At 38.0% G+C, this 26,793-nt stretch overlaps 1 protein-coding gene across 1 annotated transcript in view; it reads left to right on the top strand.

The window, feature by feature from the left end:
* TDRD15 (tudor domain containing 15) overlaps window positions 1-24,335 on the top strand; it is a 45,321-nt gene extending 20,986 nt beyond the window's left edge. The window contains exon 4 of the mRNA XM_061433197.1: window positions 23,379-24,335. Within this exon, the coding sequence (XP_061289181.1) occupies window positions 23,379-23,407 (29 nt within the window). The 3' untranslated portion in view covers window positions 23,408-24,335. The remainder of the gene's footprint in view (window positions 1-23,378) is intronic.
* Window positions 24,336-26,793: the final 2,458 nt, after the last annotated feature.

The following is a 26,793-nucleotide window of genomic DNA, read 5'->3' as shown; positions in this document are numbered from 1 at the left end:
CCTGAAGAAGATATTGCTGTGATTTCTGTTAGGGCGTGTTCTGCCTATGTTTTACTCTAAGAAAAACAGTGATATTTGTTACAGTGATGTTTTCGGGTTTGTGCCAATACCTGTTGTTTTTATGACTGTAGCTTTGTAGTATAGTCTTAAGTCAGGGCACCTGGTTCCTTCAGCTCAGTTTCTCTCAAGATTGCTTTGGTTATTAGATGTCTTTTGTGTGTCCATACAGATTTTAAGGTTTTCTTGTTATAATTCTGTGAAAAATGCCATTGGTTACTTGATAGGGATTGCATTGAATCTGTAGTTTGCTTTGGTAGTATAGTCATTTTGAAAATACTGATTCTTCAAGTCCAAGAACATAGTTTATATTTCCATCTGTTTATGTAATCTTCAATTTCTTTCATCAGCATCTTGTAGTTTTCAGAGTACATGTCTTTTGTTTTCTTAGGGTAGGTTTATTCCTAGGTAATTTATTCTTTTTGATGTGATGGTAAATGGGATTGTTTCTTTAATTTTTTTCTAATCTTTTGTTGTTAGTGTATAGAAATACAACAGATTTCTGTATATTAATTTTGTATCCTGCAACTTTACAGAATTCATTGATGAACTCTAATAGCTTTCTGGTACCATCTTTCAGTTCAGTTTAGTCTCTCTGTCATGTCCAACTCTTTGCAACCCCATGAATTGCAGCATGCCAGGCTTCCCTGTCCATCACCAACTCCCGGAGTTCACCCAAACTCATGTCCGTCGAGTCGGTGATGCCATCCAGCCATCTCATCCTCTGTCGTCCCCTTCTCCTCCTGCCTCCAATCCCTCCCAGCATCACAGTTTTTTACAATGAGTCAACTCTTTGCATGAAGTGGCCAAAGTATTGGAGTTTCAGCTTTAGCATCAGTCCTTCCAAAGAACACCTAGGACTGACCTCCTTTAGGATGGACTGGTTGGATCTCCTTGCAGTCCAAGGGACTCTCAAGAGTCTTCTCCAACACCACAGTTCAAAAGCATCAATTCTTTGGCACTCAGCCTTCTTCACAGTCCAACTTTCACATCCATACATGACCACAGGAAAAACCATAGCCTTGACTAGACGGACCTTTGTTGGCAAAGTAATGTCTCTGCTTTTGAATATGCTGTCTAGGTTGGTCATAACTTTCCTTCCAAGGAGTAAGTGTCTTTTAATTTCATGGCTGCAGTCACCATCTGCAGTGATTTTGGAGCCCCCCAAAATAAAGTCTGACACTGTTTCCATTGTTTCCCCATCTATTTCCCATGAAGTGATGGGACCAGATGCCATGATTTTAGTTTTCTGAATGTTGAGCTTTATGCCAACTTTTTCACTCTCCTCTTTCACTTTCATCAAGAGGCTTTTTAGTTCCTCTTCACTCTTCTGCCGTAAGGGTGGTGTCATCTGCACATCTGAGGTTATTGATATTTCTCCTGGTACCATCTTTAGGATTTTCTGTATATTGTATCATGTCATCTGCAAGCAGTGACAGTTTTGCTTCTTCTTTTCCAATTTGAATTTCTTTTACTTAACTTTTTCTTCTCTGATTGCCATGGCTAGGATTTCTAAAACTGTGTTGAATAAACGTGTCAAGAGTGAACATTCATTTCTTGCTTCTGATCTTATAGGAAATGCTCTCAGCTATTCACCAATGAGTATGTCTTATACAGTTTGTTTATTTACCTGGAAGACATCTTTGAAAGAAATCTGGAATGGCAACCCAGTTTTAGAGAAGAATATTGTCTCACATTTTAAATTTGAGATATCTGGACATCCAAAGGGGAGTGGCTGACAAGCATGCAAAATGCCAGATGGAATTTTGAAAATATAACACTAAGTGATATATATTCATAAATCACCTGTATTAAATCTAGCATGGTAGTGAAAAGTATGGGCATTGAGGCCAAATTCCCTGAATTTGAATTCCTTTTTCCATCCTTTATTAATTGAGTAGATAAGCTTTTTAACTGATCTGTTCCTCAGCTTCTTCATCTGTAAAATGGAGATCATCGTAATTACTCCATTGTCTGGTGGAGGATTAAATAAAACACAAAGTGTTTTCACTAGTACCTCAGTTCAGTTCAGTTGCTCAGTCATGTCCAACTCTCTGCGACCCCATGGACTGCAGCACGCCAGCCCTCCCTGTCCATCACCAAATCCCAGATTTGACCCAAACTCATGTCCATTGAGTTGGTGATGCTATCCACCCATCTAATCCTCTGTCGTCCCCTTCTCCTGCCTCAGTCTTTCCCAGCATTAGGGTCTTTTCAAATGAGTCAGCTCTTCGCATCAGGTGGCTAAAGTACTGGAGTTTCAATTTCAGCATCAGTCCTTCCAATGAATATTCAGGACTAATTTCCTTTAGGATGGACTGGTTGGATCTCCTTGCAGTCCAAGGGACTCTCAAGAATCTTTTCCAATACCACAGTTCAAAAGCATCAATCCTTCGGTGCTCAGCTTTCTTTATACTCCAACTCTCACATCCATACACGACTACTGGAAAAACCATAGCCTTGACTAGATGGACCTTTGTTGGCAAAGTAATGTCTCTGCTTTTTAATATGCTGTTTAGGTTGGTCATAACTTTCCTTCCAAGGAGTAAGCGTCTTTTAATTTCATGGCTGCGGTCACCATCTGCAGTGATTTTGGAGCCTCCCCAAAATAAAGTCAGCCACTGTTTCCCCATCTATTTCCCATGAAATGATGGGACCAGATGCCATGATCTTAGTCTTCTGCATGTTGAGTTTTAAGCCCACTTTTTCACTCTCTCACTTTCATCAAGAGGCTCTTTAGTTCTTCCTCACTTTCTGCTGTAAGGGTGGTGTCATCTGTGTATTAGGTTATTGATATTTCTCCCAGCAATCTTGATTCCAGCTTGTGCTTCATCCACCCCACCGTTTCCTCATGATGTACTCTGCATATAAGTTAAATAAGCAGGGTGACAATATACAGCCTTGACCTACTCCTTTTCCTATTTGGAACCAGTCTGTTGATTCATGTCCAGTTCTAATGGTTGCTTCCTGACCTGCATACAGATTTCTCAAGGGGCAGGTCAGGGGGTCTGGTATTCCCATCTCTTGAAGAATTATCCAGTTTATGTGATCCACACAGTTAAAGGCTTTGGCATAGTCAATAGAAGTAGATGTTTTTTCTGGAACTGTCTTGCTTTTTCAATGATCCAGTGGATGTTGAAACTTTGGTCTCTGGTTCCTCTGCTTTTTCTAAACCCTGCTTGAACATCTGGAAGTTCACGGTTCATATATTGTTGAAGCCTGGCTTGGAGAATTTTGAGCATTGCTTTACTAGCGTGTGAGATGAGTGCAATTGTGTGGTCATTTGAGTATTCTTTGGCATTGCCTTTCTTTGGGATTGAAGTGAAAACTGACCTTTTCCAGTCCTGTGCCCACTGCTGAGTTTTCCAAATTTGCTGACATATTGAGTACATCACTTTCACAGCATCATCTTTTAGGATTTGAAATAGCTCAACTGAAATTCCATCCACTAGCTTTGTTCGTAGTGATGCTTCCTAAGGCCCACTTGACTTCACATTCTAGCATGTCTGGCTCTAGGTGAGTGGTCACACCATCGTGATTATCTGGGTCATGAAGATCTTTTTTGTACAGTTCTTCTGTGTATTCTTGCCACCTCTTCTTAATATCTTCTGCTTCTGTTAGGTCCATACCATTTCTGTCCTTTATTGAGCCCATCTTTGCATGAAATGTTCCCTTGGTATCTCTAATTTTCTTGAAGAGATCTCTATTCTTTCCCATTCTGTTGTTTTCCTCTATTTCTTTGCATTGATTGCTGAGGAAGGCTTTCTTATCTCTCCTTGCTATTCTTTGGAACTCTGCATTCAAATAGGTATATCTTTCCTTTTCTCCTTTGCTTTTCACTTCTCTTCTTTTCACAGCTATTTGTAAAGCCTCCTTAGACAGCCATTTTGCTTTTTTGCATTTCCTTTTCTTGGGGATGGTCTTGATCCCTTTCTCCTGTACAGTGTCACGAACCTCTGTCCATAGTTCATCAGGCACTCTGTCTATCAGATCTAGTCTCTTAAATCTATTTCTTACTTCCACTGTATAATTATAAGGGATTTGATTTAGGTCATACCTGAATGGTCTAGTGGTTTTCCCCACTTTCTTCAATATAGGTCTGAATTTGGCAATAAGGAGTTCATAATCTGATGCACCGAAGAAGGCAATGGCACCCCACTCCAGTACTCTTGCCTGGAAAATCCCATGGATGGAGGAGCCTGGAAGGCTGCAGTCCATGGGGTCGCTGAGGGTTGAACACGACTGAGCGACTTCACTTTGACTTTTCACTTTCATGCATTGGAGAAGGAAATGGCAACCCACTCCAGTGTTCTTGCCTGGAGAATCCCAGGGACGGGGGAGCCTGGTGGGCTGCCGTCTATGGGGTCACACAGAGTCGGACACGACTGAAGCAACTTAGCATTAGCAATCTGATCCACAGTCAGGTCCCTGTCTTATTTTTGCTGACTGTGTAGAGCTTCTTCATCTTTGGCTGGAAAGAATATAATCAATCTGATTTCGGTGTTGGCCATCTGGTGATGTCCATGTGTAGAGTCTTTTCTTATGTTATTGTAAGAGGGTGTTTGCTATGACCAGTGTGTTCTCTTGGCAAAACTCTATTAGCCTTTGCCCTGCATCATTCCGTATTCTAAGGCCAAATTTGCCTGTTATTCCAAATGTTTCTTGACTTCCTACTTTTGCATTCCAGTCCCCTACAATGAAAAGAACGTCTTTTTTGGTGTTAGGTCTAAAAGGTCTTGTAGGTCTTCACAGAACTGTTCAGCTTCAGCTTCGTCAGTGTCACTATTACCTGGTTCATAGTAGATGCTTATTGTTAGCCAGTAATCATTATAATAAAGCAACTATATTTACTTTGAAAATATTTTGGGAAATGGTAACATGAAAAAGTTCTGATGCTACTCTGTAAGAAGTGTTTAGGACAATGTATGCGTGTGCACACATCCTACTTAACAGTGTGAGATTAATGGTTAAATTTCTATTTTGAAGTTAGGACTTATGATTAAGAGATAATTATTGTTTTAAATAAGCATTGGAATAGGCTATAGGTGTTTCACAGAGGTTATACTTGTTTAAGAAAGCTATTTTTAGTTTCTCTGTATATGGTTATTTGTTTACATTTTAGTGTATGCATAATTTGTTTATGCTGTATTTCATATCTTTACTTTTTATATTGGGACTTTTAGGAATTATGTAGAAATTCTATTTATGTCAAATCTTGAGTAACTATTAATTGAACCCATAATGCTTTGAAAATTGTATTCATCATGTTCATTTTTGTTTGCTTTTTCAGTAGAGGGAGAAGAAAGTTCAGATGGTTTATGCATCAACAGATGGTGCATAGGATACACAGTAATTGGTATAATTAGATGTTCCAGATATATTTTAAAAGTTGTAAGTGTAGAACAACTTCTAATATATTAAAACTGTTAAAATAATCTAGATTGTTCAGATTATTTTCTCAGGAGACAGTAACTAGAATGTTAGAGAAATTTTTTACACCAAGAATTGTTATTTGATGTAAAAAGTGTTACTTAGGAAATGTGTTTCACCTCTAAAGTATCTTGAAAAACTTTTATTCAAGAAATAATTTTTACACGTGCTTTTACAGTCACTAGATAATATCATTTCAATATTTTCAGCTGTCTTCACTGACTAATGTCTGTGTTTCAGTTGCTGCTTTGTAGGGTCCTAATTTCAGTCCTGAGTTATATACAGAGTTAACCCTGTGTAACTGTATTCCCTCAGAAGTAGAGGTGCTTATAGGACTGACATTTATCAGAAGGTCATGGTTAATCCTATTTTCCCATTTTTTTAGCTCTTCAGTTCAGTTCAGTCGCTCAGTCGTGTCCGACTCTTTCCAACCCCATGAATCGCAGCATGCCAGGCCTCCCTGTCCATCACCATCTCCCGGAGTTCACTCAAACTCACATCCTTCGAGTTGGTGATGCCATCCAGACATCTCATCCTCTGTCATCCCTTTTTCCTCCCGCCCCCAATCCCTCCCAGCATCAGAGTCTTTTCCAATGAGTCAGCTCTTCGCATCAGGTGGCCAAAGTACTGGAGTTTCAGCTTTAGCATCATTCCTTCCAAAGAAATCCCAGGGCTGATCTCCTTCAGAATGGACTGGTTGGATCTCCTTGCAGGCCAAGGGACTCTCAAGAGTCTTCTCCAATACCACAGTTCAAAAGCATCAATTCTTCAGTGCTCAGCTTTCTTCACAGTCCAACTGTCATATCCATACATGACCACTGGAAAAACCATAGCCTTGACGGACCTTTGTTGGCAAAGTAATGTCTCTGCTTTTGAATATGCTATCTAGGTTGGTCATAACTTTTCTTCCAAGGAGTAAGTGTCTTTTAATTTCATGCCTGCAATCACCATCTGCAATGATTTTGGAGCCCCAAAAGATAAAGCCTGACACTGTTTCCACTGTTTCCCCATCTATTTCCCATGAAGTGATGGGACCAGGTGCTTTTTAGCTCTTACTATGGTGTTTTTCTTCCTTTCATTTTATCATTATTTCTACTTTTAATTTGGGTTTGGGTTTATTGCTTGTGGATATTTGTGATATGTGGGTATTTGTGACATTAAAGAACATCCTTCTCTAGTGGTAGGAGTATAGATATTGTCAGAGCATTTACCTGTGAATTGAAATTTATTTTGCAAGTAAATATTGTCGCTCAGTTGGTAAAGAATCCGCCTGCACTGCAGGAGACCTGGGTTCGATCCCTGGGTTGGGAAGATCCCCTGGAGAAGGAAATGGCAACCCACTCCAGTATTCTTGCCTGGAGAATTCCATGGACAGAGGAGCCTGGTGTGCTACATTCCATGGGATTACAGAGTCAGATACAGCTGTATGACTATGTTTAGTTCAAATATTTATTGGGCAAATCCAGTGTTTTGGTGCAAAGATAGAACCTTAAAATTATACAAGTGTGCTTAAGAGTCAGTGTAAATCAAATAGTTTTGAAAAACTAGAGATCTAGGGATACAAAGAATTTTGTGAAAAACTTAAATTTTCAAAGCTGGCTAAGGGAACAAGCTTTGTCATTTGTACATATATATTGAGTGTTGAATATGTGTTGGTATTATTTTTTGAGCCTAGGAAATAATTTCCAGAAATACTATTTATGAATATATTGACATTTAAATTTTGTATCCTGAAAGTTAATTTATTCAAGGCAGGTAGACATTATTTATATATTTTTACATTATGAGTTAATATCTAGTTGTGATTATTTTAGAAAGAGTTTTAACATTTACTCATTCTTACCTAATTTTTTTGAATAATTTTGTGTTACTTGCCCTCAAACCTCACCATATATTAAAGTTATTTACTACAGTTTAGAAGAGTGATTCTATTGGAAAATAATTCACTCTACATAACTTCTATGACTATTTTATCTCTGGGTTGCTTTTGTTCTTGTGTGGGTGTTTTTTTTTTTTTTAATGATTTGATTAGTTTTAAAGAATTTGAATGCTAAAGTAAGATAAAGTTAGTAATAATGAATTTTTGGGCACTAATTTAATCATGAAGGGCTGCATACTCCTTTAGATTTTTAGAATTCTTTTAACTTCATTTATGTCTTACTGTATAGTATTTTATGTTTGGAAATGATCAGAAATGAACAGAGTTATTCACAGAATTTGAATTAATAAATCCTGTAGAAAATATTTTTTCAAGTCTGCATTTCAGATTTTAATAAGAATATTGAGCTCTAATATTTTAAATGATAAAACTTTCTTACATTATTAATGAATATTATTTGTGTACATCCAAAGAAAATTATTTTTGTTTTGTGTATTGAATGTTTTGAGTTAAATTTTTTCACTGTAAAATAATTGTGATACTTCCTAAACAGTATATGTGTGTGTATATGTTTTAACAAAATCATGCCATATGCATATTGTGATGAAAAATTTAATTCATTTAATTTTATTTACAAAGATAGTTCTTACTCAAACACATTATAGTTTCATGTGTTTAAAAATAGTTTTGTCTTCTCAGAAAACAGACTTTTAAAAATATTCTTCATCCTTTTCACTTTTAAAAATTGAAGCTCTCTTTTAAAACATTTTTTTGGTTTCTACTCTGAATTCTCATCCATTTTCAGAAGTCTCCAGCATTGTATTTTTATCTCTACTTGACTTTTAGAATAATTTTTCTTGGTATGGATATCATAATATAACCTAGATACGTTTAAGATTTATTCTAATAGTCATTCCCCTTTGGCTATGATGCATTAACATCTTCGTGTGAACCCTAAGTAATAGTTTTAATATATTTCCTTAGTTTTGTCATAATTTTTTAGTAATCATAAAGTGATCAGTTGCTGACTAAAGCTACTCTTGTCATAATGCTTTCGTGTAGCACAGTGTATTTATTTCTGTCTTTATGTCCTTGAACATAATGATCTTTGAATATCTTCTCGTTACTAAATCATCATCCTTTTTAAACTCATTATATTCTTCTTATGGTGCCTTCATTCATCAAAAGTTTTGAAAGTCACTGTATTAGATGTAGGAGATAGAAAAATAAGTCAAATTCTGCTTCTTAAAGATATGTCATTTACAGTGGTGGAAACCAATTTGTAAACATTTATTATAAAGGTTGATATGTAGACAGTGGGGAGTGAAAAAGTTGGCTTAAATCTCAACATTCAGAAAATGAAGATCATGGCGTCTGGTCCCATCACTTCATGGGAAACAGATGGGAAAACAGTGGAAACAGTGTCAGACTTTATTTTTTGGGCTCCAAAATCACTGCAGATGGTGACTGCAGCCATGAAATTAAAAGACGCTTACTCCTTGGAAGGAAAGTTATGACCAACCTAGATAGCATATTCAAAAGCAGAGACATTACTTTGCCAACAAAGGTCTGTCTAGTCAAGGCTATGGTTTTTCCTGTGGTCATGTATGGATATGAGAGTTGGACTGTGAAGAAGGCTGAGTGCCGAAGAATTAATGCTTTTGAACTGTGATGTTGGAGAAGACTCTTGAGAGTCCCTTGGACTGCAAGGAGATCCAACCAGTCCATTCTGAAGGAGATCCGCCCTGGGATTTCTTTGGAAGGAATGGTGCTAAAGCTGAAACTCCAGTACTTTGGCCACCTCATGCAAAGAGTTGACTCATTGGAAAAGACTCTGATGCTGGGAGGGATTGGGAGCAAGAGGAGAAGGGGACGACAGAGGATGAGATGGCTGGATGGCATCACTGACTTGATGGATGTGAGTCTGGGTGAACTCCGGGAGTTGGTGATGGACAGGGAGGCCTGGCGTACTGCGATTCATGGGGTCTCAAAGAGTCGGACACGACTGAGTGACTGATCTGATCTGATGTACAATGCAATAAAGGTATATAAGAGGTGTTTTACGTCCACAGAGGATGGTGTATCTAACTGCCTAGGAACCAGTTAAAAGACTTAAAGAAGTATAATGTGTGAGCCTGATTCTTAAAAGGTGTGGTATAGTTTGGTAGGGAACTTAGGAGTACCGGAAAGAAAATTATAGAAAGCATAGTACAGCCAAGTAACGCTGACTCACTACAAACACACTACTTTTGTTTTGATTCCCAAGGCCTGAGGGGAGGTAGGTGATGGGTATGGGGTTTCTCTTTGGGGTGATGAAAAACGTTCTGAAGTTCATTGGTGATAGCAGTTGCACAACTCTGAATATACTGAAGCTCATTGAGTTTTACACTTTAAAAAAGATAAATTTTATGACAAGTGAAATCTTAAACTTCTTAAATTACATGTATGATGCATATGTATAGCTTATGAATTAAGTAAGCTATCCTTTGAAACTGTTGAAGAAAGAAATGTAATGAATAGTTCTGATATCTGTTGCAAGGGTTTCAAAATTAAATGAAATATCAAACCTCAAGGTTTTTTTTTTTTTTTTTTTAAAGACCCAGGAAAGGGAGCACAGCATCCTGAAACAAGAACATTCTTTGCATGTCATCATTAGTTATTGGCATATAATGCATTTTAAACTTTTGTTATTTTAAAATGTAGCATAAAGAAAACTGCACCAAACAGAATTATGCAGTTGGAGGGATTACTTCTGATTGAACACTGATGATAACCACTACACATTTAAGAATAGAACATTGCCAAAACTTCAGAAGTTCTTTCCCTCTCCTTTTTGATATTTATGCCTTTTCCAACTGAACTGCTATCTTGACTATTGCATATTTCCCTTCTTACTTTTTATGTTTTAAAAAGTTTTACCACCTAATATTGCCAACAGTAAAGAAGTAATGTTGCTTTCTTTTCTTTTAATGGTTGTCAGTGGAAATCATGGTCTGTTTTTGTATCTGTAATTTGCTTTTGCAGTTTTTTAGATGTTAAGATTCATCCATTTCATGTATAGCTATGGTTCATTCATTTTCTTTTTCAAATTTGTTTTCAAAACAATTTTTATTGTTAATTTATAATAGTAAGTTTCAGGTGTGCACCATAGTGATCCAGTATTTTTTATAGATTATATTTAAAGTTATTACAGAATAATGGATATATTTGAATACTTTCACTTTATATATTGTAATTTGTACCTCTTAATCCCCAACCCTTGTTGTCCCCGGCCCCTCCCCGCATTGGTAATCAATCACTAGTTCTCTATATCTGTGAGTCTGTTTCTGTTTTGTCATCACATTCGTGTTAATTTTTAGATTCCACATAGAATTAATAAAGTGTTTGTCTTTCTCTGACTTATTTCACTAAGCATAATATTCTAGATTCATCCATGTTTTTGCAAATGACAGAATTTAATTCCTTTTAATGAATGAGTAATATTCCATATTGTGTTTTTTTTGTGTGTGTATGTACGTACCACTATTTCTTATTTGTTATTCTGTTGGTGGACACTTGGGTTGCTTCCTTATCTTGGATATTGTAAATAATGCTGCTGTGGACATAGGAGTACATATATCTTTTTGAACTACTATATTTGTTTTTTTCAGATACATACCTAGCAGTGGAATTCCTGGATCATTTGGTAGTTCTATTTTTAGTTTTTTGAGGAACCTCCATAGAAATCGTGCCAGTTTACCTTCCCAGCAGCAGTGCACAAGGGTTCCTTTTTCTCTACATCCTCACCAATGTTTGTTGTTTGTATTTGTGATGATAGCCATTTTGACAGTTGTGATGTGATTTCATTGTTTTAGTTTGCATTTCTCTGATTAGCAGTGTTGAGCATTTTTTTCATGTACTTGTTGGACATCTGTATATTTTTGGAAAAAGTGGCTATTCAGGTTGTCTGCACATTTTTAATCATGTTTGCATTCTCCTGTTGGGTTGAATGGGCTGTTTATTTTGGATATTAACCCTTTATCAGTCATATCATTTGCAAATATTTCTTCTATTCCATAGGTTGTCTTTTTGCTAATGGTTTCCTTTATGTGAAGAAGCTTTTACATTTAGTCAGGTCCCATTTGTTTATTTTTGCTTTTGTTTTCTTTGTTTTGCTGTGTTGTGCTTTGTTGCTCAGTCATGTCCAACTCTTTGCCACCCCGTGGACTATAAGCTGCCAGGCTCCTCTGTCCATGGGGATTCTCCAGGCAAGAATACTGGAGTGGGTTCCCATGCCCTCCTCCAGGGATCTTCCCAACCCAGGGATTGAACCCAGGTCTACTGCATTGCAGGCAGATTCTTTACTGTCTGAGCCCCGGGGAAACCCAAGAATACTGGAGTGGGTAACCTATCCCTTCTCCAGGGAATCTTCATGACCCAGGAATTAGACTGGGGTCTCCTGCATTGCCAGTGGATTCTTTATCAGCTGAGCTACCAGGGAAGCCCTTCTTTGTTTTGGGAGACAGATTTAAAAAAAATAGTGTTACAGTTTATGTTACGGTGTCTTATTATATTTGGGTCCTTAATCAATTTGGGTTTATTTTTGTATATGGTGTGATAAAATGTTCAGATTTCCTTCTTTACATGTAGCTGCCCAGTTTTCCTGCTTGTTCAAGAGAGGCTGTCTTCATTGTATGTTCTTGCCTTCTTTGTCATAGATGAATTGACCATTAGTACTTTGGTTTATTTCTGAACTCTTTTCTGTTCCATTGATCTGTGTGTCTTTTTGTGCCAGTACCAAACTAAAAGAAAGTGGAAGTTGCTCAGTCCTGTCTGACTCTCTAAGACCACCTGACTATACAGTCCATGGAATTCTCCAGACCAGAATACTGGAGTGGGTAGCCATTTCCTTCTCCAGGGGATCTTCACAACCCAGGGATCAAACCCAGGTCTCCCACACTGGAGGCGGGTTCTTTGCCAGTTGAACCATCAGGAAAACTCAAGAATACTGGAGTGGGTAGCCTGTCCCTTCTCCAGGGGATCTTCCTGACCTGGGAATTGAACTGAGGTCTCCTTCTTTACTAGCTGAACTACCAGGGAAGCCCATGTATGATGGTTTTTGTACCATGCTGTTTTTGATTAATGTTGTTAATAGGGAGTTTTGGTCTGTAGGCTTTTTTTTTTTTTCCTTCCTTGTGATGTCTAGTTTGGATATGGCATCAGGATAAAAGAATGACTTGGGAAATATTTACTTCTCTATTGTGTGAAGAATTTTATGTAGGATTGGTATTGTTTCTTCCTTTAAAATTTGACAGAATTTACCAGTAAAGCTCTTTGAGCCTGGGCTTTTCTTTACAAGAAGTGCTAATTCCTACTTCAGTTTCTTTGCTTGTTATAGGTGTGTTCAGATTTTCTTTTTTTCCTGAGTCAGTTTTGGTTATTTGTGTCATTCTAGGAATTTGTTCGTTTCACCCACATTATCTAGTTTGTTTACGTAAATTTGCTCTAGGAATTATTGTAGGGTTGCCTTCCAGGGCCTGTGGAGAATGGGTAGAACTTCTGTGCTAAGAGCTGAAATGGCTGTTAACTGCAGTTTACCCCCTATTCAAACTTTTTGCTTGGCAGTTGTAAGCAACTTAAAGAAGTGAAGTCGCTCAGTTGTGTCTGACTCTCTGTGACCCCATGGACTGTAGCCTACCAGGCTCCTCCATCCATGGGCTTTTCCAGGCAAGAGTACTGGAGTGGATTGCCATTTCCTTCTCCAGAGGATCTTCCTGACCCAGGGATTGAACCCGGGTCTCCTGCATTGTAGGCAGATGCTTTACCGTCTGAGCCACTTCAATTATTTTAAATCTTTGTGTAATAGAATTATTTAATACTGTAGACTTGTTTTAAGTATTCTTCAGCTGCATCTTGTAAATTTTGAAGTGTTTGTTTTCATTTTTGAAGTTATTTTCTGATATATTTTAATTTATATTAATTTGGCTCTTAATAACAATGAATTTTTTCAGTTTTTGTCTGTGACTTTTAATTTTGCTGCTTTAAAAACTAATTAGAGGCATGTTTTCATATCCTATACCCTTTTCAAGTGTAGAATTCAATGTCAAGTGGTCTTAGAGAGTCAGGACTGAGCAACTTCCACTTTCTTTTAGTTTAGTACTGGCACAAAAAGAAACACAGATCAATGGAACAGAAAAGAGTTCAGAAATAAACCAAAGCACTAATGGTCAATTCATCTATGACAAGGCAAGAACATACAATGAAGACAGCCTCTCTTGAACAAGCAGGAAAACTGGGCAGCTACATGTAAAGAAGGAAATCTGAACATTTTATCACACCATATACAAAAATAAACCCAAACTGATTAAAGACCCAAATATAATAAGACACCGTGGCATAAATTGTCAGTGTTTTTTTGTAATTAAAAAAGTTGTGAACTGTCATCAGAAATAATTTTTATCATCCACTATCATTTCTGCTAAACATTAATCCCTGCATTTCATTGTGTGAATACACTGTTTTAGCTGTTCCTAAGTTTCCACTATTACGATTAGTGTTGCTAAAAAGATATTTTATAAGCATTTATGTGAATACATGTGTTCCTTTCTCTTGGCTATATATCTGAGTAGAATTACTGGATCATAGAGGAAAACAACAGAATGGGAAAGACTAGAAATCTCTTCAAGAAAATTAGAGATACCAAGGGAACATTTCATGCAAAGATGGGCTCGATAAAGGACAGAAATGGTATGGACCTAACAGAAGCAGAAGATATTAAGAAGAGATGGCAAGAATAAACAGAAGAACTCTGCCAAAAAGATCTTCACAACCCAGATAATCATGATGGTGTGATCACTGACCTAGAGCCAGACATGCTGGAATGTGAAGTCAAGTGGGCCTTAGGAAGCATCACTACAAAGCTAGTGGAGGTGATGGAATTCCAGTTGAGCTATTTCAAATCCTGAAAGATGATGCTGTGAAAGGGCTGCACTCAATATGCCAGCAAATTTGGAAAACTCAGCAGTGGCCACAGGACTGGAAAAGGTCAGTTTTCATTTCAATCCCAAAGAAAGGCAATGCCAAAGAATACTCAAACTACCGCACAATTGCACGCATCTCAAACGCTAGTAAAGTAATGCTCAAAATTCTCCAAGCCAGGCTTCAGCAGTTTGTGAACCGTGAACTTCCTGATGTTCAAGCAGGGTTTAGAAAAAGCAGAGGAACCAGAGATCAAATTGCCAACATCTGCTTGATCATGGAAAAAGCAAGAGAGTTCCAGAAAAACATCTGTTTCTGCTTTATTGACTATGCCAAAGCCTTTGACTGTGTGGATCACAATAAACTGTGGAAAATTCTGAAAGAGATGGGAATACCAAACCACCTGACCTGCCTCTTGAGAAATCTGTATGCAGGTCAGGAAGCAACAGTTAGAACTGGATATGGAACAACAGACTGGTTCCAAATAGGAAAAGGAATACGTCAAGGCTGTATATTGTCACCCTGCTTATTTAACATATATGCAGAGTACATCATGAGAAACGCTGGACTGGAAGAAGCACAAGTTGGAATCAAGATTGCCAGGAGAAATATCAATAACCTCAGATATGCAGATGACACCACCCTTAAGGCAGAATGTGAAGAGGAACTCAAAAGCCTCTTGATGAAAGTGAAAGTGGAGAGTGAAAAAGTTGGCTTAAAGCTCAACATTCAGAAAACGAAGATCATGGCATCTGGTCCCATCACTTCATGGGAAAGAGATGGGGAAACAGTGTCAGACTTTATTTTTTTGGGCTCCAAACTCACTGCAGATGGTGACTGCAGCCTTGAAATTAAAAGACGCTTACTCCTTGGAAGGAAAGTTATGACCAACCTAGATAGCATATTCAAAAGCAGAGACATTACTTTGCCAACAAAGGTTCGTCTAGTCAAGGCTATGGTTTTTCCTGTGGTCATGTATGGATGTGAGAGTTGGACTGTGAAGAAGGCTGAACGCTGAGGAATTGATGCTTTTGAACTGTGGTATTGGAGAAGACTCTTGAGAGTCCCTTGGCCTGCAAGGAGATCCAGCCAGTCCATTCTGAAGGAGATCAGCCCTGGGATTTCTTTAGAAGGAATGATGCTAAAGCTGAAACTCCAGTACTTTGGCCAACTCATGTGAAGAGTTGACTCATTGGAAAAGACTCTGATGCTGGGAGGGATTGGGGGCAGGAGGAGAAGGGGATGACAGAGGATGAGATGGCTGGATGGCATCACTGACTCGATGGATGTGAGTCTGGGTGAACTCCGGGAGTTGGTGATGGACAGGGAGGCCTGGCGTGCAGTGATTCATGGGGTTGGAAAGAGTCGGACACGACTGAGCGACTGAACTGATGGTAAATTTATGTTTAACATTTAAAGAATCACTGAACTGTTTTCCTGAGTGGCTGCACCATTCTTCCATTTCTACTAGTCATATGTATGCACCTGATTCTCTGTATCTCTGTTAATATCTGTTACTTGCCATTTTTATTCTTGCCACATTAGTGTATGTGAAATGCTGTTTTCTGATTTTAATTTGCGTTTCACTAATGACTAATGATATTGGGCATTTTTTCATGTGGTTATTAGTCATTTGTATATCTTTTTTTGTATAAATATGTCCAAACTTTTTCACCGCAAAAATGTTTTTGTCTTTTTATTGTTAAATTATAAAATTTCTTTATATATTCTGGATACAAGCCCCTTATCCTGTATATGGTTTACAAATATTTACCTCCGTTCTGTAGGTTATCTTTTTACTTCTTGATTGATGCTCTTTTGAAGCATAAGAGTTTTAATTTTGGACTTCAGTGTACCTGTTTTTTCTGTTGTCACTTTTGCTTTCAGTGTCATATATAACAAATCATTGTATAATCCAGGATCATGAAGATTTACACGTTTTTCCTAAGAGAATTTTAGCTCTTATGTTTAGATCTTTGATCTATTTTAAGTTAATTTTATATATGGTATAAAGCCGGGTCTGCATTTTTTTTGGCAAATGGATTTCCAGTTTTTATAGCACCACTTTTAAAAAAAAGACTATTCTTTGCTCATTGAGTTGTTGTGGAAACTTTGTCAGAATTAGTTGACCAAAAATGTAGGGATTTACTTGGGGATTCTTAATTCTATTCCATTGATCTGTATGACTAGTCTCATGCTGGTACCTCATTACTTTGATTATTATGGCTTTGGAGTATTTTTGATGTTAGAAAGGTAAGTCTCCATAGTTTTTTTGTTTTTCCAATTGTGGGGCTCCATTGGCTATATTACATTTTTATTTGAATTTGAGAATCATCTTGTAAATTTTCACAAAAAGCCAGCCAGAATTTTTATAAACATTTGGTTGAATGTGTAGATTAATTTGGAGAGAATTGCTTTGTTAGCAGTATTATCTCTTCCAATTTGTGAACAGGGAGTATCTCTACATTTGTTATTTAATTTCCCTCAGCAGTGTTTGCAATTTTTAGTGTACCAGTCTTGAACTTCTTTTGTTTCTAAATATTTCATTCTTTTGATACTAAATTTTTAAGTTTCTTTTTTCAGTTATTCATTGTTGATCTATAGGAATACAGTTGATTTTGAATTTTGATCTTCTGTCTGGTGACCTTTCTGTCTTTTTCATTGGTTCTAATTTGTACATGTGTGTATATGTATGTGCATGTGTGTGCCTTTGAATTTTCTGCATAGAAGATAGTGTCATTTACAACTAGATAATCTTCCCTTTCAAGTGTAGATGCCTTTCTTATCAGATTACATGAGGTAGAACTTTCAATATAATGTTGAAAAGTTGTGAGAGCACGCATCTGGGCTTTGTAGTCTGTCATGGAGGAAAGACCTTCTGTCTTTTCACCATTAGATATGATATTTGTGGTAGGTATCTTAACTTCTAATCATGTTGTGCAAGTCCTTTCTATTCTGAGTTTATTGAGAATTTCATCATGAATAGATGCCTGATTTAACCGATTATTTTCTCTTGGTTATTGATCAGTCTTTCCTGCCTTTTTAAAAAATTATATGATGGATGGTGTGAATTTATATTATAGTAGCTTTGTGGTTGGGAGAAGGCAATAGCACCCCACTCCAGTACTCTTGCCTGGAAAATCCCATGGACGGAGGGGCCTGGTAGGCTGCAGTCCATGGGGTCGCTAGGAGTCAGACGCAACTGAGCGACTTCACTTTCATTTTCACTTTAATACACTGGAGAAGGAAATGGCAACCCCCTCCAGTGTTCTTGCCTGGAGAATCCCAGGGACGGCGGAGCCTGGTGGGCTGCCATCTGTGGGGTCACACGGAGTTGGACACAACTGAAGTGACTTAGCAGCAGCAGCAGCAGCTTTGGGGTTATGTTATTTTCTTCTTAAGTCTTTTAAACTTTTTGTTCTGATAGGTAGATAAACTGCAAATGCATCACCGGAATCATACCAAGATTTAGTTTAAGGAAAGATCTATTTCAGTTTTATTTTAAGGAAAGATCTGTTTGTTTCTCCACTTTGTTCATGGTCCCCACTTCTATGGCATAAGTTTTCTTGGGTCTGAACTGAATGCCAGCCAGGGTTGCTTTATGGGGTGCTTAAGCTCTAGTTTGGCCCCAAATGCGAAATCTTTCAGGCACTCTTGTTACCTCTAGAATTTCTTTTCAATTTCAACTTCTTAACACAACCAATTAGAATCTTGCCCTGTAAATTTGCAGTTTAGAATTTGGCTAAGGACTAAGGGCATATCATGCAAGCCTGAGGGATTCACTCTTTCTGGCCCCCCTCAGTATGGCATTGCGAATTCTACCTACCACAAGGTGCACTGAACTTTGATTTCTGCATCCTTAATTTAGCAAAACTACTGTCCTATGCTTCCATTTTCTGAACTGTGGCCTGTGTAATTTTCCGAGGGAGAGAACTTGGATGACTACGGGGATTCTCTTGTGTCTTCTTTCTTACAGCCCTACATAGGTGCTTGAAGATTTTATATATTCATTCTTGGTTTTGTCTCCAGTTGTATTTCATAGGAGAAGTCTAATACCAGGTACTCATAGCCAAGACCAGAATTTTCTAGTTTTTCATTAACTTTTACCATTGGACAGCTCAATCTTCTGTTTATATGCTTGGTATTTTGATTACGTTTCTTGATCTTGAAGTAGTAGTCTTAGGTAACGAATGTCCTGTAGAGCCCAGAGGCATGCTCCCCTCTGGTTAGCAGAGCCATGTGCTCTAAGAATGCCCCCTATATGTGCTGTGTGGTCCCTTCTGTTGTGGCAAGGGCTGCTGTGGGTACAGTGGTAGGTAGTATTGGTCCCTGGCACAGTTGACTACAGTCTGCATCAAGTGGCTGCAGGTTTACTGGAGGGTGGGTAGGCTTCTTGTGTGGTTGGCTCTGTGGCGCAAGCCCTCTTGGCACTATTGCTGGCTCACAAGAGGGTAATTCATTATTCTGCAGTCTGTGTGGCTTCCGGCAGCTTGGGGCTAGGGCAAGCCTTGGTCCTTGCAGGGCTTCCTGTGTTGCCTGGAGTTTGGGAGCTGGGCTGGGTCCTAGAGTAGCTGACTATGGGGGCTCTGGGAGCTCAGGTTTTGTGCTAGCCTGCTGGTGGACAGGTAAGCCACTAACACTCACAGGCTAGAGGGAGGATCCAAAATGGCACTTGCCAGCACCAGTGTCCTCTTCGAACAAGGTCTCCAGATGGCTTCTGACAGCATCTGTTTCTCTGGGGGGTGGGGTTCCCCATTGCCTCCCATCTCTATGGGTTGGAGGCTCTTTAGGATTAACAACAGGTGAGTCCTTTCAGATCACTATCTTTGTGCTGGGACTCAGAGCCTGTGAGATTTTGCATGTGACTTTTTAATCTGTTTCCTATAGGTTTCCTGCTCACCTGAACAAAAACCCTGCTGGTTTTCAAAGCCAGGTTTTCTGATGCCTCGTTTTCCCTGTGCAGGACCCTTAGACTGGGGAGCCCAATTGCTCAGACACCTCACTTCTTAAGGAGGAGACCTCTATGATTGCACTATTCCTCTGTTTGTGTGTTGCTGAAATGGGGATGTGGGTCCTGACTGTACTGTTTCTCCATTCCTCCTGCCCTGTATTATTCTGTTTCTGCCTATATGTCTTTAGTTGTTGAAAATATTTTCTGCTAGTCTTTTAAGTTGATATTCTATCATATGATATCATAAATATCATAGACGGTTGCTCCTGTAAGTAGTTGTAATTGTGGTGTGTCTATGGAAGGAGGGGATTCAGTGTCTTCCTGCCCTGCCATCTTAGCTACCTATCCTCAACAATTGCCCATCATTCTTACTGATTATAGTGAACCCATAATAAAGGTAGCATGAAAATTGAACGTGAAAGTCACTCGGTCATGTCCAACTCTTTGCAACTCCATGGATTCTAGCCCGCCAGTCTCCTCTGTCCATGGAATTCTCCAAGCCAGAATACTGGCGTGGGTGGCTATTCCCTTTTCCAGAGGATCTTCCCAAACCAGGGATCAAATCAGGTCTCCCACGTTGCAGGCTGATCCTTTACCATCTGAGCCACCAAGGAAGCCCCATATTTCACTTTAATAGCTGGCATGCTGATAATAGTCAGAGCCTTTGCCCCAGTATATTTCTTTTTTTCCTTTTAATTGGAGGATAATTGCTTTATGATATTGGGTTGGTTTCTGCCATACCTCAGCATAAATCAGTCAGGGTATACATATGTCCCCTCCCTCCCACTCCCTATGTCCCTCCCACCCTTCTGGGTTGTTACAGAGCCCCGGTGTGAGTTCCCTGAGTCATCCCAATGCATTTGTTAAATCAGTTGTGAAGAAAATGTTTTTTGAGTGTTCTTTGGGAACTAGGGAATTAGTGAACAAGTCACATAGTAAATACACTTGCATTGTTATATCCCTATGAATTTTTTCTATATCAAAGGTTTTCAAACTGCATATATCCTATCTTTTGGAGGATTTGTTAAAACAGGGATTTCTGGGTCCCAGTGCCAAAATTTCTGATTTAGTAGCTCTGAAGGAGGACTGAGAATTTTCATTTTAAACAATCCCTAGGTAATGGTGGTGTTGCTGGTCTGGGGAGGCCATCATTTGAGAATTGTTTTATATTATACAAATAGAACCCTGGAGAACCCTGGGTCAGGAATATCCTCTGGAGAATGAAATGGCAACCCACTCTAGTATTCGTGCCTAGGGAATTCCATAGACAGAGGACCTTGGCAGGCTACAATCAACGGGGTTGCAAAGAGTCAGACAGGACTGAGCGACTGACACTTTCACTTTCAAATAGAATTCTGGACATCTCGATTTCCATGTGTAGCACCATTGAGTCCACATTTTACTCAACCAGTTGAGCAAGCTATTGGAACCACTCTCAACTACTTAACACATTGTAATAGTTACACAGGTAAGATAGTTGAAAGTGTTCACAAGACTCTTGTATACTCATAAAATGCTTTAATAAAGGTTGGACATACAGTGTGATAGGAGAAAGTAAGCAAAGGCAGACATATGAAAGCTTTTCTCTGTCACCCAGGACATGCTTCATACTTAAATTGTGACCCATCAGAAAACATGTGAGATCCCTTTGACTTAGGAGAGCCCCATCCTCATCTGAGAGAGGATCTTTCATATCCCTGGGGTTATTTTTTTTATAGATCTGTGTTCTGTTTTAGTGATGCAAAAATGTTTTTAAGTTTTATTTTGTTCTTTGCACTGTTGGTTTTGTTCTCCTAGATTTTCCTCAAAATTTTTTTTTTCAGTCCACTCATGTTGGTTAGTGAAGAGACTTAAAACAATGATTGGAACTTCTCCATTCATATGCTGAGGTATGATCTTACAGGAGCAAAGCATTTTGTTATGTTGGCTTCTCTTTGATCCATTTTCCCTGCTAACAGTCCTCTTATCTACTACTTGGTGGATATATGCCAGGTTGTCAATCTGGAAGCTAAATTAGGAAACAGGTTGGTGAATTCTATGTATAGTATTTCATTTTGTCTCTAAATTTTGAACACAATATGTTACCCATGCCTTCTGTTGCGCTTGGCATCACCAAATTAGGAGCCTCTCTTATTTCCGGTATAAATTCTCTAGAGCAGTGGATTGCAAACTTTTATTCTCAAGTTCTCCTTACAGTCTTAAAAACTAGTGCAGATCCCAAAGACCTTTTGTTTATGTGGATTATATCTATCAAAATTCACTATGTCAAAAAATTGAAGATTAAAAATAATCCATTGACAAATAGCAATCTAATTATATTTTAATTTTATAGTGTGATTTTAAGATTAGCCTAATTCTTTGAAGATATTTCTGAAATAAAAAAGCAGTGAGAACAATGTCATTGTTTTAAACTTCATAAACTTAATGCCTGCCTTCATGGAGGACGGCTGGATTTTCATACTTGCTGTTGCATTCAGTCTGTTTCTATATCACATGTTGTGTGGTTCTTGGAAAATTCCCTTCTGTACTCATGGGAGAATGAGAATGAAAAAGGCAAAGCACATCTTAATATAATAATGAAAACAGTCCTTATCTTTATCGACTGGTAAGATAAGAAAGGGTTTCAGGGCCCCAGTAGTAGTACCCAGACCACAGTTCGAGAGCTGCTGCTTTAGAAAATAAATAAATATACCTCTACTGAGTAGTGGAGAGGTAATTACCTAGGCATTTGGGGTTGGGCTGAGGTCATTGGTTTAATTCTTCTGTACAAAATCTCAGTAAATCCTTTTTTTTTTTTTTTTTGAGCTTTACCTGCTTACCTCCTCCTCCATAAAAATAAAGCTCTGCTGTAAGGTATGTCCTTGGAAATGCTGTTTCAGATATTAAGTGATTGGCTCTGATCCTCTACCATGATTCTGCTTTCAGAGAAGTTGGGCCAAAGTTGTTATCTGGGATTAGAGAGGAAGGGAAAGTTGGATCAAGATGGCAGACAAACTCTTAGCTAGAATGAGATGGTGTATCTTTATCTCCACAGCCGTCTCTTAGCAAAATCTGTCTAGGTCAGACTATTCGACTATTTGAATAGATATCAACTAATTTTCTCTTTCCATTGCTGTCTTTATTTTTGTCCTTTGGATTTATCTTTTTTATTTTTTCTGTTATTCTAATAGGGCTTTAAGAGGCAGCACAGATATGTGTTGTAGCCGTTAGTTCTTCCTTCTGTCATTATGCATGGTTGACAATAGTACTTTGATCTTCTTTACCATTTATTTCTTGATTAGTTGGTATAGGGGATTTTCCAAAAATGGCCACAGTGCTATTTCCTGTTCTTATTTTCTTCTTCAAAGAGTATAGAAAATGATGCTGTGTGACTTCCAAGACTTGGTCATGAAAGCTGTGTTTCTCTAACTTGTTCACTGGAATACTTGTGCTTGATGCTGAGCTGCCGTGTAAGGAGGCCAGTTACCGTGAGCTAGCCACTCTATGAGGAAACCCATTCTACATGGAGAAGAAATGTTTGGGTACTTTTTTGATAGCTTTAGCTTATGACTGTTTTAATATCCCTGTATAAGGCCCAGACATTATGAAGCAGTGCTCCATCCTGTCTGAATTTCTGCATCACAGAATCTGTGAGCATAGTAATACCATTATTTTTATCACTAGGCTTTGGGGTAAGTTGAAATAATAACTGAAACAGATTTTGGTTACCAGAAGTGAGAGGCTGACCTAACTTTTGGATTGAGCAATGGACAGAAGCTGGAAGGGTCTTAAAGAGGAAACATGATGCAGGCTTCAAGGAGGCCGTCAGTGAGGGATTTGAGGAAGTTGAGGAAAATGTTGGAAGCTGAAAGAAAGGAGACTGGAAATCTTTATTAGATATAGTCAAGAAAATTTAGCAAAATGATTACTGCCACAATATGGAAAACTGAAAATGTAGCTAACTTGAGGAATCCAGCTAGCAAGGTTAAAGAGATTTCTAAGCAATTACTGAATTCCTGCTGGCTGTCCTCCTTTTGAATGAGAGTGCATACAGAGGTTAACCTGTGCTTGTTCCATAGTTGTGTGTTAAATGCATGTGGGGTAACATGCCGCTTTGTTTTGTAGATCTTCAGGGCGAGAGGTGCTGTACTTGAGGAACCACTTCTTGGGAGCTTAATCTACCCTTGGACCTGATTTAGATAATGAAGTTCAAGATTGTCCTGATGCCATAGTGCATTGAGACTTTGCAGGTCTTGGGGGAGGGTACAGTGTAGTCTGCATATGGGAATGATGTGAATTGTGGCCAGAGTGAACACTGTGTTACATTGTATTATCCAAAGATTGTCACAGTAATATTTCCATTCTCACATGCTTTTATCCAGTGTGCCCCTTGTCATTCTTCACCATTTGGATCTTAACAGGCTTGTGAATGCTTTGATCGAAGCATAGGGGAGCAGTGATGCAGCGTGACCTTACAAGACTGGCTCATAAACGGTGATGCAACTTTCACCTTATTTTCTGAAACATTTGTACCTGGTTCCCTGGACCATCATGAAAGAAATCTACGTTTAGCATCTAGGCTGGGAAGAAACCCAAGTTACGTAAAGATTCCTGTCAGCAGTTCCAGACCCCAGGCATTTGAGTTGTTCTTGCTGAGGCCATGGGCATTGTGCAGAGACAAGTCAATTCCATCATGCCCAGATTCCTAAGCTGCAGGATGCGTGAACTTGATAACACAGTAGTTTTATGTATTAAACTCTGAAGTAGTAACTAGAACAACTGGATAACTTAAATACGTTATAAGAATCATTAAGACCTTTTGGTGTATAGATGTGGTAAAGATGCTTAGTAATGTATACAGTATGAGTTTCAGTGAAAATGTGTATGACACACATATTAGCTGCCTAATGGCTTATTTATTCAGTTATTTGGTTTTGGGATACCATGTCATGTGACTGTGTCTGAGTTCTAGATAATTCTTATGCTGTTGTACATTTAGTGTGTATTGGTTTATTTGTAAACATTCTATTCAGTTTTCATTTTGTTCTACTTGATTAAAAATTCAATAAATGATTCTTTCAATTTGTCTTCTTATTTTTACACATAAAAGATTTGAGATAAATGCATATTGAGTAAATACTAAGTATGTCGTCTTTTCAGACGACATAATTCATTAGTTTTAAAAAATGTGAATGTTTCAGATGACTTAGGAAATGGAGAGTTATATATGACTATTAACTCCTTTAGGACTTCCCTGTAGCTCAAAATGGTAAAGAATCTGCCTGCGATACCGGAGACCAGGGTTCAATCCCTGGGTTGGGAAGTTCCTCTGGAGAAGTGAATGGCAATCCACTCCAGTATTCTTGCCTGGAGAATTCCATGGACAGAGAAGTCTGGCAGGTTATAGTCCGTGGGGTCGCAGAGTCGGATATGACTGAGTGACTAACACACATATTAACTCCTTTATTATTAAAGGTTATAGTCTGTCTTTTAAGGAACTTCATTCCTGATAATCATCTAATTTGAATGTTTTTAATGAGGTAAAGAAAGATGTTTAGCAGTTAAGAAAAATGTTTCTATAATTTTTGGAGGGTTTTACTGCCATCTAGTGGCACTTAGTCCTATATGATTTAAATTCCTTTTAGTTTTCTTTATTTCTACTCATTTTTCCCATAATTATCTTCTCAGTTTTTAAGCTTGTTTTTTTTCTTTTTTAAGGAAAAATATTTCAGGTGCCTAAAGTAATGGTAGGGTTTTTTTGACGATACATGATATTATACATATACCACATATATGATATATATATAATTTAACATAAGTGAATAAAGATATCATTCATTTTTAGGTATAATAATTTCCTGCCCTTTTTCCCCCTCTCATTTGCTTAGATTCTCCTTCCTCTTTTCTCTGTTTTATTCTTATAATTTATAAACTTTCTGTTTATATAACTCTTCCATCTCTGCCGAGTTAGGTCATAAAAGCCTAGATTTTCTCCATGTGCATATAATCAGTGCTTTAGTGAATTTAATGATGTTAGCATAGAAATACAATGTACATATCTTTGTTTTAGAAAAATAAGATCATACAAGTTTCTGCATTTTATTTTTCTCACTTAGAATTCCTCTGAGAAATGTAAGATTAGTAATGTGCTGCTGCTGCTGCTAAGTCGCTCCAGTCTTGTCCTACTCTGTGTGACCCCATAGACAGCAGCCCACCAGGCTCCCCCTTCCCTGGGATTCTCCAGGCAAGAACACTGGAGTGGGTTGCCATTTCCTTCTCCAATGCATGAAAGTGAAAAGTCAAAGTGAAGTCACTCAGTCGTGTCCGACTCTTAGTGACCCCATGGACTGTAGCCTACCAGGCTCCTCCATCCATGGGATTTTCCAGGCAAGAGTACTGGAGTGGGGTGCCATTGCCTTCTCTGTAGTAATGTGCTACTTTTACTCTTTAAAATTATTCATAATTTGAAAAATATGGATATATTTTAAATTCTGTTTTCAGCAACTTCATTGATTTATTTTTGCAGTTTTTGCCTCCTTGAATGTAGCTGCAGTACACATCTGTGAGTGTACACCCCTTACATAGTGATAATCTATTAAATATGTTTTTCCAAGATTTTTAGCAATGGAGATTGTTAAATAAAAGAAAATATTTTTAATTTCAGTAGCTGTTACCATTATTGCTTTCAAAAACAACTGAAATATCAATGAATGATATATGATAATACTTTTTCCCTATGTTATCTTTAGTAGATTTTATAGCATTTTATACATTTTTGTATGAGGGTGTAAAATTATTTCAATTTGAATTTCCTTATTAATAGAGAATTTTAACAACTTTGTGTTTGAATTTATCCTTCTATGAAGTTTCTAATTTTAACTTTTGCAGTTTGTATATTATGTTAACACTTTATCATCCAATTTAGACATTTTGTATGGAAAGAGATATAACACAGGTTTAACTCTTCATTCAATTAACCATGTTTATCTTTTGTTTTTGAGACTGAATTTCCCAGATGTAGTTAAGAAAGTCTCTTTTACATTTGGATTGTATTCCAGGTTCATTCCTGCCTTTTTTATTTTGCAACATTTTTATTTTCCAAGTGTTACCTTTAAGCCTTAGTCCCTGTGGGATTTAATTGTTTTAATAGACTTTCATAAACTTTTAAAAACTTAAAGAAAACATGCATAGTTAAGTACAATATTATCACAAAGTGAACAGAACCATGTACTCTTCAGCCAGTCAGAATAATTCTTATGCGTTCTTTATTACTAAGCATTCAGTATCATAGCATTCTCCTGATATGTGATAATCACCTTCTTTCTGCTTTTTGTATTTTTAACCTTCTAAACTGAGTCCTTTAAAAAAAACAACTTCTCTGGTGGCTCAGAGAATAAAGAATCTGCCTGTAATGCATGAGACCTTGATTTGATTCCTGGTTTGGGAAGATCCTCTGGTGAAGGGAATGGCAACCATCTCCAGTATTCTTGCCTGGAGAATTCCATGGACAGAGGAGCCCGGTGAGCTACAGTCCTTAGGG

The sequence above is a fragment of the Bos javanicus genome, chromosome 11 (genome assembly GCF_032452875.1).
Source record: "Bos javanicus breed banteng chromosome 11, ARS-OSU_banteng_1.0, whole genome shotgun sequence".
In the NCBI taxonomy this organism is placed as follows: Eukaryota; Metazoa; Chordata; class Mammalia; order Artiodactyla; family Bovidae; genus Bos; species Bos javanicus.
This window is presented reverse-complemented; position numbering and strand designations above follow the sequence as displayed.